The sequence below is a fragment of the Pleurodeles waltl genome, chromosome 10 (assembly GCF_031143425.1).
Source record: "Pleurodeles waltl isolate 20211129_DDA chromosome 10, aPleWal1.hap1.20221129, whole genome shotgun sequence".
Classification (NCBI taxonomy): domain Eukaryota; kingdom Metazoa; phylum Chordata; class Amphibia; order Caudata; family Salamandridae; genus Pleurodeles; species Pleurodeles waltl.
Window position 1 is genome coordinate 284,357,570 of NC_090449.1, and position 18,274 is coordinate 284,375,843.

The 18,274-nt window shown below is 43.1% G+C and overlaps 1 protein-coding gene across 2 annotated transcripts in view; it reads right to left on the bottom strand.

The window, feature by feature from the left end:
- The window catches only part of TVP23A (trans-golgi network vesicle protein 23 homolog A), a 68,975-nt gene extending 51,408 nt beyond the window's left edge, over positions 1–17,567 (bottom strand). Inside the window, exons 1-2 of one of the 2 annotated variants that reach the window (XM_069210418.1) lie at positions 17,416–17,567; positions 17,248–17,327 (exon numbers count right to left, since the gene is read on the bottom strand). In XM_069210418.1, coding sequence (XP_069066519.1) covers positions 17,248–17,327; positions 17,416–17,424 — 89 coding nt within the window. In that variant the 5' untranslated portion in view covers positions 17,425–17,567. Of the gene's footprint in view, positions 1–17,247; positions 17,328–17,409 lie in introns of both variants that reach the window. The other variant, XM_069210417.1, reaches the window with a different exon arrangement.
- Between the last annotated feature and the right edge of the window lie 707 nt (positions 17,568–18,274).

Genomic DNA, 18,274 nt, shown 5'->3' on the forward strand with positions numbered 1-18,274 from the left:
AGAACAAGTGAACTGGAAGTAAGAAAAAAAATAAGACAAATGGTTCCTCACAGAGGAAGTTCCCAACTCTCCTATTCTTCAAACTGAAACAATAGCAACCAAAAACTGCATGTTGGCTGACAGAGACTTCACTTTCACCTTTCGGTCTAAATAAGCTAAATAGTGCACAGTACTGATCAAGGGCAGGGTGAACAGCTGTCAAGATGCGAGCAATGTAGACAATGACTCCTTTCAAATCCAGGACTGGACAAAATTCCCCATACCTGCATTTGAATATGGAAAAGGATGATATGGCATCCTTGCTTTCACTTTATCTTTGGGAATGGAGAGATAGGTTTCTTGGAAAGTAGATCCTGTACTCCTTGCAGAAAAGCCTGCCAGTGTAACCGACAGTAAGGTAAGAGGATAGCCATAACTCATCCTAGAAGTTCCTCGGAGAAGTCAATTTTGCAGACTTGTACGAAGAATCCAGGAGAGTGCTACTGCCCAGTTCTATAATGTAGCATAATTGTGTAGATAACCACACACAGGCCTTTTTCTTAACACACCACCTATGAATAAAAATGACCTTGAAGGAAGAAAAGTAGTGAAGGACTGTATCTGGGCCTTTTATGAAAGAGGGCCCACTCAAATGAGCCTTGACCCCTCCTGAGAAGGGGCTGATACTGAGATCTAGTTACGGGAGGAGGGCCAAAATCTATCTTACTCCCCATGTGCAGAATGGCCTGATGGATTGTCATCAATTTACAGCCCTCTGTCAATCTTTTTACCAGCTCCTCCAACTGTGAAGGTTAGGTACATGAGAAGGGCCTTTTGAGAGCTGTCTGCCTTCCAGGAACACATCCACGACTGTCCAACAGCAGACACAGATGATCCAGATGAGGGCAGCTGATGCATAAAGGGAGTCAAAGGTACCATCCAAAAGAAACCCAACTTGTTTTTCAATAATCAACATTACTGACTTACATTCAAGACCTTACTACATATCCTTTGTGAGGGATTGGGAATTTCGAAGAATAGACTGGATAATGTGACACAGGTGTTGGGGTGACCAGATAAACTGCAAGTGGAGCATGACCTTCTGCCTACCACTTCAGCCTTTTCCTACCCCAACATAGGGAGGAATATCCTCCAAAATTGTTGATCCCTGTGTAGGTGTTTCAGTCATAAAAGAGCCCATTTTCAACACCAAGTTGAACTCTGCTGAACACCAATTTTTCAGCAAAGAATCTAGGAAAGCCAAGTTTACTCCCACTTCCTAAATACCATTTGAACAGCGCTGTAAAGGGTAAGCTTGTCTAATTCTGAAAACTGACATTCCTGAAAACAAAACTTTCTGGTCTTCATCAGGAAAGATTTCTGGGAAAGCCAGTTTTTTTCTGATATGTGACAAAACCTTATCCAGGTCTGCCTCTCACCACCTGCTCCTCCTCTGGCCCATCTATATCAGGAGCAGCTTGCCATCCAGGCTGCTTTCCTAAAGAAGGAATTTCTTTAGAAAGAAAAGCTGCAGCTATGGCATTATTGATCATCTCTTGTAACTGTGACAGAGTGGAAATAAGGAGCAGCGGCAGCCTCCTCACCCTTGACCCATGAGAGAAAAATCTTGCAGAGGATGTTAGTGCTTGTGCTCAGTGCAGCAGTTATTGGCTTCCATGCCAGGTATTAGCAAACTAATTGCACTTTGACCAGTAAAATGCACTTTCTTGTTTGGACTCTTTTCTATGGAAATGCCCTTATCCCCAGTTTACTGAAGTATGGGGAGAAATGAAGGGTTTATGTAGTGAAAAGTATGGGTGAGTTATAAAGGGTTTACGTGGTCAGTGCGTCTCCCCAGTTTAGAAGCCTGAGGACTCGATTTTTTTGAGTGGGCGGAGTAATCTTTGTTGGCATGGCAGAGGGCTCAATGTACACCAGGCTGAAACTACTTCGTCCCCCAAAATTAAACATAACCACCAAGCTGGCGGTCATTTCTAAAGGAATGGCAGGAACTGCCATCATGGCGGTTCCTTTCAATGTTGTTTAAACTTTGGTGTACAGCTCTATAAACAAGACAGAGCTATCCATCAAACTTATTTGTTTCTTATTTTCAAAAAGAGAATCTAGAAGTGGAATTTTCTTTTTGAAAATAAGAAAATGCCCCATCGCCATGGAGATATCTCCCATGGCAAGGGAGCAGTTACCAGTTTTCATTTGTCCCATACCGCCAGGGTTCTCTTGGTGGTAAGGAGCAGTGAAAACTGACCTCTAATTCCACCCTCTGTCAACCTCTGATAGCCCTTACTCCCTCATCTGAGAGGTTTAATCATGGCAGCGATGAAGTAGTCTCCTCCATGATTAAATCAATGGTCCACCCACATATAAACCGGCAAGCGGGCCATTATCTTGCCGGTAAGGCTAGTCTGTCACCATTGCGAGGGAGTATCCTTACTGACAAGATATAAATCGGCCCTTAGTTTTGTTAATATTATCACATGAAATAATAACTAGGAGGGGTGGGTTGATTCTTTGTTTAGTAAAAGGAAATATGGGGAGGATGAATGTAGGAGATGGTAGAAAGTATCCATAAGCACTCTTTAAAAAACTGTGATTTTGTATGCCTTAACAGTTCTGGAGAGAATCCATTTTGATTAGTCACTAGCCTGTGCACTGATTATTTTGTTTGAGCTGTAATTCAGAAACTATTTTAAGATTAGCTATTTTGTGTGTGATGCCTGTTTTCTGTATTCAAACTAGGCAGCCCTTCCAACAGAAATAAAGTACAAACCATAAAGAAGAAAATACAAGCAGCGCAAGGGTAAGGATAGTTAAAAAGAGAATAGTTTATGACAAATGATGTGTGAATGAATATATACAATAATATGTACTTCAAAACGAGTTTCGTTCAGGTAGGAGAAAGGAAGATAGGACACAGTGGGCAGATTTTCTGGATGTCACCTGTTATTTTTCAGGGGGTGAAAATATGGGTTTATGGGCCCTTCTGAAGTTTCAGTGGAAGCCCTTAATTCATTAGGAAGGGTGTGCTAGAAAATTGGGGGATCTGGTACAGAGGCAGAGAACAGATGGTCATTGTGTGCAGGCTGAGGTGGGGCATGAAACAATTAAAGAGTAAAAGGGATGCTGTACCATAGATGAGTTTGAAAACTAGGGTGAGTAGCTTGTACTGATCAAAGTATTGGGGAAAAACACAACACAGGGTGCTGGTAAAGTGCGGGTGGAAGAAGTTGTAAAGTGTGCACTTTCAAAATGAATGCTTTTGTCAAAGTGGGAAACACATACAGAGCCTCCTGATCCCACCAGTCAATTAATATGATAGTCCAGTTTACTGGCCAGTGTGTAGAGGAGGGAACTAGCTGTTGTTGTGAAAGAGGTATGTTACCAGATTTGTCTCATAATCAAATGCTAAAGCCGAACCACTGTGGTGATTCTAGTTGTATGCTGGGGTTGAATGCAATTCCTAGATTGCTCCCAGAGAGGCCATGAGGGATAACAATGTGTCTAGAAGGAAGGCAAGAGGGAAGGAGATAACCCAATGTGCTCATGGGGCAAGTAAGTAATAAAGTTGGTCTTACAAAAGTTGATCATTAGGGAGTGAGAACCATCCATTACCCGATGGCAGAGATTTTAGTTTGTGGAATTGAGAGATGGAAAAAGAAGAAACATCTGTGGATGGAAGAAGAAGAAACATCTGTGGGTCACTTGCGCACTGAGGGTGTGAGAGCACTAAAGAGCAGACAGTGTCAGTGAGGGAGGGGGTAGTGCAAGGAAAAAAAGGAGGGGCTAGGACAACGCTTTAGAGAAAGCGGACTATCAGAGGTGTCAGTGGTAACAGCCAAGAAGACAAGAAGATTGCAAATGTATTGTTAATGGGATGGGACGAGAGCCATTCCAACGTGTTGCCACTATTGTTCTATGAGGGTAGGGTCTCAAGCAAGGTTAAGTACCAAACTGTGTCAAGCACTGAAGATATGTCTAGGAGCATTAAATTGAAAATAAGGTGGTTGTTGTTAGGTGCAGAGGAGGAAAGTTGCACTTGTTTCTCTAGGTAACGAAGAAACTCATTCAAGGTCTACCGTTGACCCTCGTGTGATCCATTCCTGTTTCAGGCTGTAGGCCCAGGCACACAAGTGGGGTAGCGTTTTGATCAGGACAAGCGGAGAAACGTTGGATGGTATGAAGTTTGTGGATCCCTGCACATTCCTGTAGTTTATGTCACAGAAATTAAAGGAAATTTTGTGTTTTTATTCAACCTTTCAGCTTTGAACGGTATTCTGGGTGAATAAAAAAAAAAATGTTGGGGATCCATACAAGCGACACCTCCCTGTACTTCCCCGGGTGTCTAGGTTTCAGGAATATCTGGGTTTGATAGGTTTCGCTACCTGGTTGCTGACCCAGGACTAATTAGTACAACTACCACAGTTTTCATTATCACCACAATACGTTTTGGACCCTTCCCAGTCTCGGCCACATGGTCCACCCACACAAGTGAGGTACCATTTTTATCAGAAGACTTAGGGTAAAGCTGGGCAGAAGGAAGTTTATGGCTCCCTGCAGATTCCAGAATTTTCCATCACAGAAACGTGAGGAAAATGTACTTTGTTTGTCAAAGTTTGAGGATTGCAAAGGATTCTGGGTAAAACAAAACCTGGTGGGAGCCATGCAAGTCACCCCATCCTGGATACCCCCAAGAGTCTAGTTTTCAAAAATGTAAAGGTTTGCTAAGTTTCCCCAGGTGCCGGCTGAGCAAAGGTCCAAAATCCACAGGTAGGCACACTGCAAAAAAAAAAAAAAAAAAAAAAAGGGTAAGTTTTGAGGGGGAAAAATGTGAAGTATCCATGTTGCGTTTTGGCTGTTTTCTATTGCAGACACTAGGCCTACCCACACAAGTGAGGTATAATTTTTACAGAAGACTTAAGGGAATGCTTGATGGAAGGCTGTCTGTGCTCTCAGCATAGTCAATTTTCTTCCCAGAAATGTGAGGAAAATGTGTTTGTTTAGTCAAAGTTTGAGGGTTGCAGGGGATTCTGGGTGAAAAAAAAAAAAAAAAAAAAAAAGCTGGTGTTGCGTTTTGAGGCCTTTCCTGCCGCGGGTACTAGCCCTATCCACACAAGTGTGGTACTATTTGTATTGGGAGACTTAGAGGAGCACAGAATTGTAGAACAAGTGTTATTACCAATTGTATTTCTCTGCATTTGTGCCTTACAAATGTAAGCCAGTGTGGAAGAAAGAAGACATGTTGAGAAATGCCCTCTAATTCACATACTAGTAAGGGTACCCACAAATTCAGAGATGTGTAAATAACCACTGTTTCTAAACTCCGTATCTTGTGCCCATTTCGGAAATGCATAGGTTACCTTGATACCTGGTTTTCACTCTTTATATTTCACCATATGAATTGCACTACATCCGGTACACAATGAAAACCCATTGGAAGGTGCAGCTCAGTTACTGGCTCTGGGTCCCTCAAGTTCTTGGAAAACCCATAAACCCTGTATATCCCCGCAACCAAAAAGGTCTAGCATTTCTAATGGCATATTACTGTAGTAAATCAGCCATCATGAGAAGTCACAAATGAAAACATTGTGGCAAATGGCTGTTTTTTCCTACTAATTTTCAAAATATTTTTCATTGCAACACTTAGGGCCCGATTTAGAGTTTGGCAGACAGGTTACTGCATCACAAACGTGACTGATATTCCATCCACCATATTACAATCTCCATAGGCTAGAATAGGATTGTAATATGACGGAAGGGATATCCTTCACGATTGTGACGGAGTAACTGCCTCTGCCAAAATCTAAATCAGGCCCCTAGTTTCTTTAGGAAAACCTTGACGGATCTACACAAATGACCCCTTACTTTATTCAGAATGTTTTCTAGTTTTCAGAACTGTATAGCCTTCTAGGATCCACCATGGATTTCACACCAGTTTCCATCACAAACTGGAAGGAGGTCGAAAGCACAAAAGAAATAGGGAAAATGGATTAGCTCCCAGTAAAATGCCTAAACTGTGTTAAGAGATGTGGTTTTCTGAATCAAGTCTGCCTGTTCCTGAAAGCTGGGAAGATGGTGATCTTAGCACGGCAAACCTTTCGTTGATGCCATCTACAGAGGAAAAAACAGGCACTTCCTTCTGCAGCATCCCCACTTCCCCAACCCCCATTTTCCCGTCAAAAAAAACAAACTGGGTACCTTTCGAATTCGCAGGATGTTAGAAACAAACATTGGCAATGCCAGTAGGTTGCAGCAATACGAGAGCTATAGGCATTGGCAATTTTAATACATTTGTGTATGGCTCTGGGGCTGGTTTTATTGATATACACAAAGCGTTAACATTGTCAATGCCTATAGCTTTTAGATTGCTGAGACCTATTGGCTATGGTTGGTGATTGTACAGTATACTCCTACCTGCTGTGAGCTGGTTGGAACCGAAGTGGGAGCGTAGACAGAGTTGACACACCAGCATCATGAGCAACCAGGGAAAACTTCAACTAAAGAAAAGGCCTGCAATGGGTTAGGTAATAAATATATGCTAACACAGAAAGATCTTAAAGCAGGGACAAGTGCAGTAGGGTGCTTGAAAGCCAATGTCACCCACCAGCATTAAACTTTACCAACCTACTGGATCTCAACAGATGTGTCCTGGCTCATGTAAATTAGACAAACTGTGCTAAAGTGACTAGTCGATTAACAGGGTTTCCTAAAAAATTTGATTATAATAACAGGGTCTTCTTACTGACACAGGAATTATCAGGTAATTCTGCAATAGCAGAATTGCAGTGAGGTGCTCCGAAAACAGCACATGTGGCAGCAGTGACGCGCACTCAGGTTAGAGGACCAACAATGGGGTAAGATTGTTGTTAGAGACTGCTTAATCTGTACTTTACCTCGTCTAAAGAGTGTGGTCCCTTCTCCGTCTGTCAAAATGCTCACGCCAGACCTGCGTGCACGACTACAGTATCCATCAGCGACCTCAGCACCAATTACAATCAGTGCGTCATCAGAGGGCGACCACGGATAACAGGGTGCGTGGTGGTTTCCTAAGCATTCCTGGCTTGGCCAAACACATCTTATTATGGGGCGAAAATACTAAATAGATTAGACCGAGTTCGCACAATGTCCTTCGAAAAGAAATTCTTGAAGTGTGCAGTTCAGCCGCTTTGTCTTACGTATGTTTTTAGTATGCAAATAAGTTTGTTTTCTATGTTTTCCAAATGAGTGACATTTCAATCCGTCAGGTGCACTCTTTGACTGGCACTTTATTTCCAAATGTTGACAAAGTAAACATGCAAACTAAAGATAGCGGTCGCAATGAGAGTGCTGCTTTATACCTTTCTAGATTGCATATGCCCATAAAATGCACGGCGGAGCGTGAAGAGACTGAAAAAAACAAGCGCTCGTGTTAAGCTCTGAAAATGAACAAAATAAAATGTGCGTCGGAGCATGGAGCAGCTGAAAACACAAGCGCTTGTGTTAAGTGCTGAAAACAAGCTACAAAAGTAATCCCTAAACACTATATAAAATGGGAGGAGTAGATGAATAGTAGAAATTTGTCCCTGCTCTCAGGGGAGGGGTAAAGACATGAAGAGGCATGACGCATGCATGTCATCACAAATGAGGTGAAAGATTAGAAGAGCGACAATGGAGCCAGAAAATAAGAAGTGTGTGGGCGGGCTGAAGCTCACAAAGTATATGCAACATGTCTCTCTTCGAGACAGCACGTGCACTGTCTAGAGCCGAGACCTAAAAAAGGACGCAAATTTGGAGCTTATATGGTCAAAATGTTATGGAAGCTAAGTGCAAACTACCCCAAATAGCCAAAAAAAAATTAGCATTGGGGTTGGGGGTTGGGGGGGGGGGGGGGGGGAGAGAAAGGCCTAGCAGCAAAAGTCTAAAGCTACCCAGTGACTACAGAATTGCTCAAATAACGTTTAATCTGCACGAAGGACAGCTTCATATCTACCTACCAATGAAAAGTTAATAATTCTTTGTATCATGCTGAACTCCACTAGAAAGTTAAGTTTCCAAAACCTTCCGACTTCCAATTTTCCTTTCCGTAGACATTCTAAACATCTTACCTTAGATTATAACCTCTGTGTCCAATCTGACACTTCATTACCCTGTCCTGCTTCCTCATTTCCACTGTCTCAGTGGCCCACTCCAGCTACTGAACATCCCCATGATCCAACCCTTAGCTCCTTTTCTATGCAGCTAACACCCTGATCAAGAACCTGGTCTTCAGCAAATGTAACTACTGTAGCAGCCTCATAGACCTGCCACCTTATTCCTCCTTGGACAAGGTCCTCAACTTCACCACACACATCCTGTTCAACCTGCCCTAAGCAAAAAACGCTTTTTAGCACTGCCACTATGGGCACTAGCTCCCAGTGTACAACTGGGCCTTCTTCAAATTTCTCACTGTCATCTTCTAAGCAGCAATCAAGGTGTTAATCCACATTTCATTTTCAACTGCTAGCCATTCCTTATGCTCACCAACAAAGCATCTCCTGGTCACTTCAAAGCCACCATGAGTGGAATCCAGATCCAAAGACCCCTGTATATGTTAGCACCCCTCTATTAGATAGCTTTTTCACCAGGCCTGCAAATAATACTTTTAAAAGATCCTTAACATAACATGGACAAAAATAACCCTCAATAAATACTGGCTTTATGGCCCACCAAACCTCATATGCAATAATCAATATCTAGATATACGAGCTATAAGCAATGTTAAAATTTTCTAGTCCCAGGTATAGAAATAAACAGTAAGGGGAAGTGTTGCAACTGAAAGTTGGGTGCAATCAATGTGTGGGAGAATTGTAATCAGTGTCATAGACAAAGAGTGGTAAATGAATGAGAGACAGAAATCAATCCTGGCTGAGAGGAATCAATGGGTGAGGCATGTCAATGGGTGAGTAATGGGGCGATGAGAGAACCATGAGGATAAGGAGAGGTTGATGGCGATCAATGGGAGGTGAAAGCTGATCAATGTAGAATGGGAGGGTGATCAACGAAGGGTGTGATTATTGCTGAAATGTTGTCAATTGGGGCATATATAAATCAATGTAAAGAGACAGGGAGAGGGATAAATGCTGGTGACTGTCCAAGTGACTAATGATGGGCCTTGTGCAAGAGCAGTGAGAGTCTGAGCAGTTGGGGAATGTGAGAGTTAGCATTTGGAATGTGCAGTTAGTGAGTTAAAGGGATGAATGCGAACTGGGCTTTGTGAGAAGCTGTGTAAGTTCAGTGATCATTCGGAAAATGTGATGAATGTGGGTTGAGAGCCATGAATGGGAGAAGTGCAAGAAATCAATAATTTAGAGAGTGCAATCAGTACAAAAAAAAAAAAGAGTGGTGGTCAATGAATGTTGCTGAGAAAAAAAATCTATGAAGTAGGAGGACCATGGTTTATGGGCAAAGTGCTCCATGTGGAGACTAATCATCAGTGTGAAAATCTATACAATCAAAGTGATCGATGAAAGTGTAATCTATGTGAAAATGTTGTGAGAAAGTTATCAAAGTGGTTCAAAAACATTTTCTATGAGTGGGACCTTTCTGAAATAACCAGGAGTAAGTCATGCCTATGCATGGGGGAAAACCTTTTGTGATTCAGGTTGTGTGACGGGCAGAGTTGCACTTTGGAATAACGATGTACGTATTGTGTGATAGGGAATGACCATGATAGGAACTGTTGTTAATGCAAGGGTGGAGCAGTATCAGTTCTGTGGTGGAGATGAGTGAGAAAAGTGAGATGCTATGTAGAAAGGTCATCAGAGTGGTAAGCATGAGAGTTGAGACAAATAATCAATGCTGAGAAAGCATTTTGATCATCCAGGTGAATCACCAATATGGGGAAATAGATCAATGAAAAGAAAACTATCATAGAATGAGTATAAGCAATATAAAAGGTTAACTGGAGAGAGGTGCTCAATATCAGTTGGGGTGATGTGATCAATGATAATGGGCTCACTACTCTCACATCTACAGAGCTATTCAATCTGCTAATGTTCACCTCCACTCTCTAAAGAAAACCAAACACTTTTTAAACTCCACACAACTGAAGCAGCAGCCCATGCTGTAACCATCTTGCGTTTGGACTTAAGTATTCCCATTAGAATAGCAATGCTGAATTCATACCTTGCTTCTTTCAAAGCTGTTCTCCATTCAGCTGCACTGGCGTCTCTTTGTGTTGAGAATCACATTTAACATTTACTGCCTCACATATAAAGCAATTCACCTGAAAAGCCAACATATCTCACCAATGTGTTAAACATCTCAGGCTGCCTAGTGTCCTATGAAGAACTCTCTGCAATTAGAACAATAAGATTCAAAGCCACACAAGCATGAAAATAGTCACTCAAAGGCACAGTGGAATTCACTTGCAGCCAAGATGCTATCTCCACTCAACTTTCCCTGTAACTGGAAACCTTTTAAAAACAAATCTTTCAGTTCTACCTGAACTGTATCTAATGTTCATGCAATATGCTGTTGCAACGGAAGTCTTCTGCATTGCTTTGGAAAGCTGCACCATCCTGCCCTTGTATGTTCTAGACAGCCCTGAGCAGGTTTTTCCCTCAGTGAGCCCAACAATCAGGCATGCCTTCTGAGGAAATGCCTGTTATTGTGAGATTTCAGAGCTGTGCTATGATGTCAAGGGTGCACCCATAGTGCACTCCTGTCTAATTGAGTGTGCCCACTCTTCCATCTAGTCAGAGAAGGAGAGGCCGAAAGTGGCAGTATCATTTATTCTAATTGAGTGACATGGTCCCATGTGCCCAAGAATAAAGCATGGTGAGGTCACGAAGCAGCAGGATTGACAGAGCATCCCCACACTTTGAATAGTGCAGATCACCTGCATGACCAAACCTGGTTATCAGAGGATGACAGGTACTGGCCAGGACACAACTGGTACAGTGTTCACTGTTTTCTCTACACCCAACAAGGAGAAACGGACCAGTGTAGTCAAGAAGAACAGGCAATACTGTAGCTGAACCGGTGCCAGTTGCTGCACCCCTTTAACCAGATTGGGGCTAAGTCCAAGCAAGACCTTGAAAGAAGTCTTGTTGCTGGACGTAGAACGAAAGATGTGCCTGTCCGTGGGTGCTACCTGATTATAAAAGCAAGGCGTCACCAGCCATCAGCAAGGAACAAAGCCCAGGTCGTCTTGAAGGACCTGTGTGGTGCCCTCCAAAGGATTGTGTGTGCCATAGAGAACAGGACACTGTAGCCAGCTGATTAAGAAGCAAGACCCACAGCAGAACGATATCCTAAACAAAGAGAATCTTATCGACTTCAAATAAAGTTGACGCTCAGTCAGCTTTGTCCTTGGTCCTCTGCGTGTCCTGGAAAGCCTTATATTCTTCTTTACTCGATCTCAAGGTCTTGACGTATGCTTAACATACTGGCCTGAGTAGACGTCTGGGAAATTTAGAGGAAGTTCCCCTGATTCTGGAACCATTTAAATGATCATTCTAGCCTAAGTGATTCCAGAGATAACACTGGAACCCTAGTCTAGCTAACCTACTCTCCAATTTTGCCTTGGCACCACATGTTAAGAGCTTTATTGCCATATGGCGCCAGATCACCGACCAGGAAAGCGCTGGAGACGTCTGTTTTTTCATTTCATATCCTCGTTTCGCATGCAGTGTTTTATGTTTGTGTGTCATAGAGTCATTTTCTCATTCAAATTAAGGAACTGACAGGACACTGACTTTAAAATTTTCACTGTTGTGTAAATTGAATTCTGAGTGTCTAAACTTGCACCACCTCTTTGGGTCATCAACCTCACTACCCAAAGAGATACAAGTTGTAATTGAGAGTATTCTGTGGAGTCCATTACCATTAGTTCACCAGAGGTACACAATTTTATATTGTTACAAATGAGGTTGAGTAACCTCTGACTCAACAGGCAGAACAATCTCGAATTACTATCTTTGTATATCATTCAATTGTTACATGGTCTTTACAAAGGGCACAAATAACTCCCAGGTGCCATAGAGCTATATAAATGCTAATTGATATAATGCTTACCACCCCTATGCAGGGCGCTCTAGTGCTTGCCTACATTGATAGAAAACTACACTGTCTAGGGTGTTTGACTGTAATTGAGTTGTCACTGTTTTGAATCTCAAGTGGGAAGTGATTACATGTTGTACGTGATAACCACTGACGTGCAGTTATTGTGTAATTCTGTGGTACTCATTGGACAACGCCAGGCCGGTGGCAGAACTGCAGACCTTTCCTTGTGGCCTGCAGACCTTCCAAAGGAATCTGTAAACAGCAGCAAAGAAATAATGTTGCTCATATTCCGTTCTTAGTTTTCACCTGTGCAGCGCTTGCGAAATCGACTGTATTAAAATAAAAAAATCTTTAAAAAGGCCATTACTTACCTCTACTTACCGCTGGCTGGCTCCCAAGTGGGTCTCATTTCCTTGCTTCCTATAGGTCAGCAGCTCCTGCTGGTCTCGGCTTCCTCCTATTCTTTGGATTCTTCAACTCTTCGTCCAAGCTGTGGAGTTTGGACCAAGTATTGTTTCTGGTGGCCAGTGTCCTTTCACTGGCAAGCAGGTACTCTTTTGTTTTTATTATTTACTTTTGCACATGCATGTGTCTGCAGTCTCATCTTCAGCCTTGCACTCCTTCCAGTCTCCCACTTAGCGTTGTGTTTTGAGCCACGCCCCAGTGGTTTGGCTCGTGCTAAAGGCTTTTCTGGTTTTAATCAGCATTTCTTGATGATGATGTCCACCTACAACCCTCATGTAGGTTCAGACATCTCCTTTGCTGGTATCACCTCCTCTGTTTGTAAAATGATCCCTACATTACTTGTTCCAGGAAGAAGAAATCAAGGGACCCAATAGCTGCTCAACATTCCTAAAACAGGGAAAGCACTGCCAAAGTGATGGCCCGTCCCTCCTTTCATCACATGCTCTGTCAATCATACTCTTCCTTCCAGGCAGTTTCTCGTTTCCCTGTCCCTCTTTTCATCACCTCATGTCTTTTCCTCCTTCTCTTCATAGCGAGCTTGGTCTCTCGTTTCATCATCCTGTTCATCTCTTTTTAACAAGCTCTCTGTCTTTCCACTCTTTGTCCATCCGCTCTTTGTCCATCCACTCCTCACAGGATCTGTCATGCCTAACTGTATAGCGCCCAACTATCTCGAGCTATACTTTTGTCCCGTTACAACTACATACATTGTAGCACTGGGAGGTGAGGGCGTCTCCGGCACAGCCAGAATTGCTAATGTATGTATGAGACTGCGGGACGGGGGAGGAGTCTACAGGGTATAATTCTGTGATAGACGCTACAGAGCGAGTCCCCATCTCAACCCCATGCATGGGGTCTCTCTTTTTCGTCGCCATGGTAACATTTTTTTTTCTTCTTTTCATTTTGCAGCCAAAGGCGGGGGCTGGGGAGAGGCAGAAACACAGCTCAAATTACAGAGGGTGCAGAAGAGAGAAAACATGCAAATGAACGATCATTGGCAAAGTAAGTAGGTTTTGCCTATGCAAAATCTATTTGGCTTTGTCAATGTTTTTACATGTTTCACATCAGTTGAGCTTCTGTGAAACGTGGCTTAAAGTGCTATGATGTAACCAGCACTGACTGCATCATATCACTTTTTTTTATTTTAAGCCATGTTGCACAGAAGCTCAAGTGCTGTGCAACATGTAGAAATAAAATTACAAAGCCAACAGATTTTACATAGGTGAAACCTATTGGCTTTGTCAATGCTTGGTTTTCCTGTTGGTAGGCAACATTTTGTTTTTAATTATGCTTTTTTTTCAATAGTCAGTTCAGCTTGTTTTATGAGCAGGTTTTATTGTTTTCTGCTCACAGAACAAGCTGAAATGACTGTAGAAACAAGGCTAAGAAACAGAAAACTAAGAAAATTATGTTGCATGCGTACATATGTGTGTACTTTTAGTTGTGGGTTTTGTTTCTAAAGGCAGTTAAGCTTGCACTGTCATCAAGCAAGGCCTGGTGAAAGTTGAGTTGAGTGGACTGCAGAAGGGCATAAAGAAAGTCTGGGAACAGAACAGGAGTGTAACAGAGTTGGGTGTGTGAGTATGAAGAGATATAGTACAGGTTTTTCACTTGCACGTTGGTACCTGCAATCATTTTTCTTTCATTATAAATACAGAAGTACAGGCAAGAGAGTGCAAAGAAATGTTCTGTTGTGGGTAGCTCTTCACACACTGAAATGGTAAACCTGAGAGTTTTCGAGTAGTCAGTTAGCTTCATGTAACCTCTCTAGCATCATTTTACTACTGGGTATGTTGCTGGTACTACCACACGTGCTAACACTATAAAAGAGAGAAGTGGGGGATAATTTCTTTTTTTAATCAGGAGCATATATTGAGGGAAAGGCAATTTCAGGCAGGAGACAGCCAAAATGAAGTCATTTTTTACTTTAAAAAATTGTGAGTCTCCCACCTGAATCAGGTCTATTCAGTCGTGGCTGGCGACTCGGCATGGCGGGCAAACAAATTATATATATAATTTTTTTTTTTTTTAATCTACTTACCTCGTAGCCACGGTGCTCCCACGTCGCCACCGTCACACTCCAGTCACAGGCTCCCAGCCTACCCTGTGCCAATCATGACGCTGCTAAGAGCAGCGTTATCATTGTCTCAAGCACCCTGGGAGCCTGGGCAGGCTCTCTCTCTGGCTCAGCAACACAGTGCCGGGTTGGAGAGAGCCGTTGTGCGCATGTGTGTTTGGCCGGACGAGACGGCCGGCCAAACACACATGCGCACTGAGCGGAGTGCTCTGTGCACTCCCCTCCATGCTCGTCACCCCTATGGCCCTGCCCCTTTAGAAACAAAACTACAATAAGCAGCGTTTATTGTTGTTTTGTTTCTAAAGGCTGCAGCTCCTGCTGCTGCTGGCGGGGGGAAACTCCTCCACCCTAATGGAGAAGCCGCCCCTGGGTCTATTTGCATATATGGGTACTGAAGAGAGCAATTATAATGCTTGAATGTAACTGATTATACTACTGAAGATAATAATTTTACCATTATGGCTGTTTCTCTGCTTCAGGTCAATATATTTTATGACGAATTGTCACTCGGGTTGTCACACTGAAAATATGAAAATGTCACATGTAGGCACAATGCAAACAAGGAAATGTCACACACAAGGAGGTTGAAACCCTGGCAGCCCTTAATATGTGGAAATGCATGGATTTGGTGGCAAAGCTCACTTTTATTGTATTGTATTGTAATCGTATTTATATAGCGCTTACTACCCCTGACGAGGCGTTGAAGCGCTTTTCGATGAGTAGCACGCTACTCCGGAACCCAACATGAATTAGTGATGGATTAGTATCGTTTAATAATGAGTACAGTTTTAGTATTATTATGAGTTAATTTGAGCCGCGGATATGAGAGTTTGTTAGTTAGATTGACTGGAGTAATGGAGGGGTGGAGGAGGAAAGAAATCCAGAAGTGTTAATTGGGAGGATATCCTTCATTTACTCAACCCAAAGGCTTGGGATGAATAAAGGGGGGCGGAGGGTGAAGAGTATGTGGAAAGGTTAGGGAGAGCATAGTAGCAGGGTGAGATGAATGCAGGAGAATTTAGTAGGGTTGTGTAGGAGGTCGCAGAGGTAGAGTGAGGTTTGGTGAGTTAGATTTGGAGGTGGAGGGAAGAGCTTAGGCAGAGATATTTAGGAGGTGAAAGTGGTAGAAGGGATTTGGGATGAGTCAGAGTGAGAATGGAGGATAGTTTGATAGAGACATGACATAAGAGTGATGAGTAGATAAGTGTGATAAGATGAGAGCAGGAATTCATAGATATCTAGTATAACAACCCAAAAACTAGGAGCTAGGTTTGTGTTATGCGTCACAGCATGGACTGGAGAGGCCTCACTGCACCTCACACCACAGCAGGCCTTGGGTTTGTGTTATGCATCACAGCATGGACTGGGGAGGCCTCACTGCACCCCACACCTCAGCAGGCCTTGGGTTTGTGTTATGTGTCACTGCATGGACTGGAGAGGTCCTATGTGCAACCGTGAGAGATGGGGAGCACCTGTACACGACGACCCACAAGAAGAGGTCCACGCTCAAGTATTGTGTGATACCCTGCATCATCCTGTAGGAGGACGAACCACTTCACGGAGTGTGCCGAAGTGGAACCAGATGCAGACATGGTGATAACAGAGTGATGCACGTGCCCTCGTTGGAGAGCTCAGATTGGGAGAAAGGTGGGGAAATCACTACCTGGAGAGAGACTAGACTCTACATAATGCACAGGGAGATGATGAAACGGCAAAAGGTAAAGCAACCAAGAGTCCACAGCCCATTTGCAGCATTGAGATCAACGGCCAACCCATCTCAGCTCTTATAGACTCTTATATCACTACAAACTTCATATATCTGTGTGTAATGGGAGGGTCACTGACTTAAATCCTAGTTGGTGCACTGGGGGAAAACGATGCATATTTATAATGCTACTGGATGGCATCTTGTGTCAGTAAGAACTATGAATATGTAAGTGATATGTTCATATTTTTTCTTCACAAGTGGTATAACACAGGTTACAACATTTTATAATTGTATAGATTACACATAGTTTAAGATAGGGTGCTGCAAAATGTGAAAAAAGATTTGAAAGAAAACATTTTGTCCCCACAGTTCCTCACCCCACACGTGCTATCGATGAGGCTCTTGGGCACATCCCAGACAGTACTCTTTGGCCCCTGAGAAAATGTTTGTGAGTACCAGTGGTGCAATTAGACATGGCACTTAGCAGTGGGATGAAGAAGTGTGAGATACGGTACACGGATTATGGTTTTCAGTCAACTGCTACCTTTGAACTGTTCTGCAGGTCCCTTATTTTGATTTCGTATAATCATAGTTATCTGCTTATTGCACTGAGCTGATCAATCTGCGATATTTTGTTTAATGTTTATGTTCTGAGCAGGCATAGGCTGGGTGGTAGGGAAACTGTTGGGGAAATCAACCGATATGGAGTTTGTTACTATCATTCCATCCATGATTGTCACCGTGAGGTGGCAAAAAGCTCTTATAGTACCCAGCTAGTTTGGACCGAAAATGATGGATTAGTCCCCGACTGGCTATGGGAAGGTGGCAGGCTTAAATTATGCCATGCCGGTTCAGTTAGTGATGGGAGATTTGACTATGATTAAGGATGCTGATTAATCAATGTCAAGAAGATGGGGAGATGGTGTGAGTCAATTAAAGATTCAAGAAGACTGGTAAAACACTCCCTGAAAATAAATACCTGATCTGCGCTTTCCTTAGAGCCAGCTCTTCTTCATTACCGAAGTCAAGCGACACGTCTTCGGTATCATCCACGGGAGTCTGCGCAAAAGACAGCGAGACCATGAGACCCCGCTGGGTTAGACCGCCCCTTCCCAGATAGTTAGAAGCTACGTTTCCTCACCTGTACCTGCTTCATTATCCGGATCCTTCCCCACTCCGCCGCTGCTGGGGCGGTTTGGCTCGACACAAAGGTAATGATTACTCTTCCACTGTATATGCAGTAGTCCTTCCTCTATTTCCAAACTTTACAGGTGTAGATTCCTCCTCCCGGAAGCAGCTCCGGGTGACTCCTCGGATCCCATTGGTCTAAAATTGCCGGAGGGGCGAACAGACCGAGAAGACAAACAGCAGCATCTACCCCTTCATCAGAGGTGCTGAGGCATGATTGGAGCGTAGGTCGCTGATGACCAATTAAGTCACAGATTATTAGCCAGAGGCAAAGATGCAGGTATTTAAGGCAGGCATGCTATTGGCAACGATTGGTTACGGGAGATGCAGGGACCAGCCATTGGGTGAACCAGGATAGAATGGGCGGTGTTGACGATGAGGGTTGCTCAGGTAACGGGAGATGCTAACTGTACAGATGTCACAATGGATGTGAAAATAGAAGACATCTTTATCATAGTTGCTCTGTAGTGCGGTGCTTTGGAGGGTGACGACATAAACAGGTGCACTGAAATTACGAGCTTTACTATTACTCAACATTGTTGTTTTCACCGTTACTTTGAAAGATAAAAAATAACCCGGCTATAAATTGGGCGCTACGCGTGTCACCAGGAAAGGCAGGAGATGTGGCATGACGGCAGGAGCTGCCAACTTGGAACTGGGGTACCTTGTCTCGGCGTCGGTTGAACACATTTTTATTCTATGCAGATCACTTAATCTCCCCATGCCTTAAACAGCTTAGCCTTGTTTAATATATGCTATATAAATACAATTTAATGTAATCTGGACTGCAAAAAAGGGAGGAGTCTCACAGATAACTT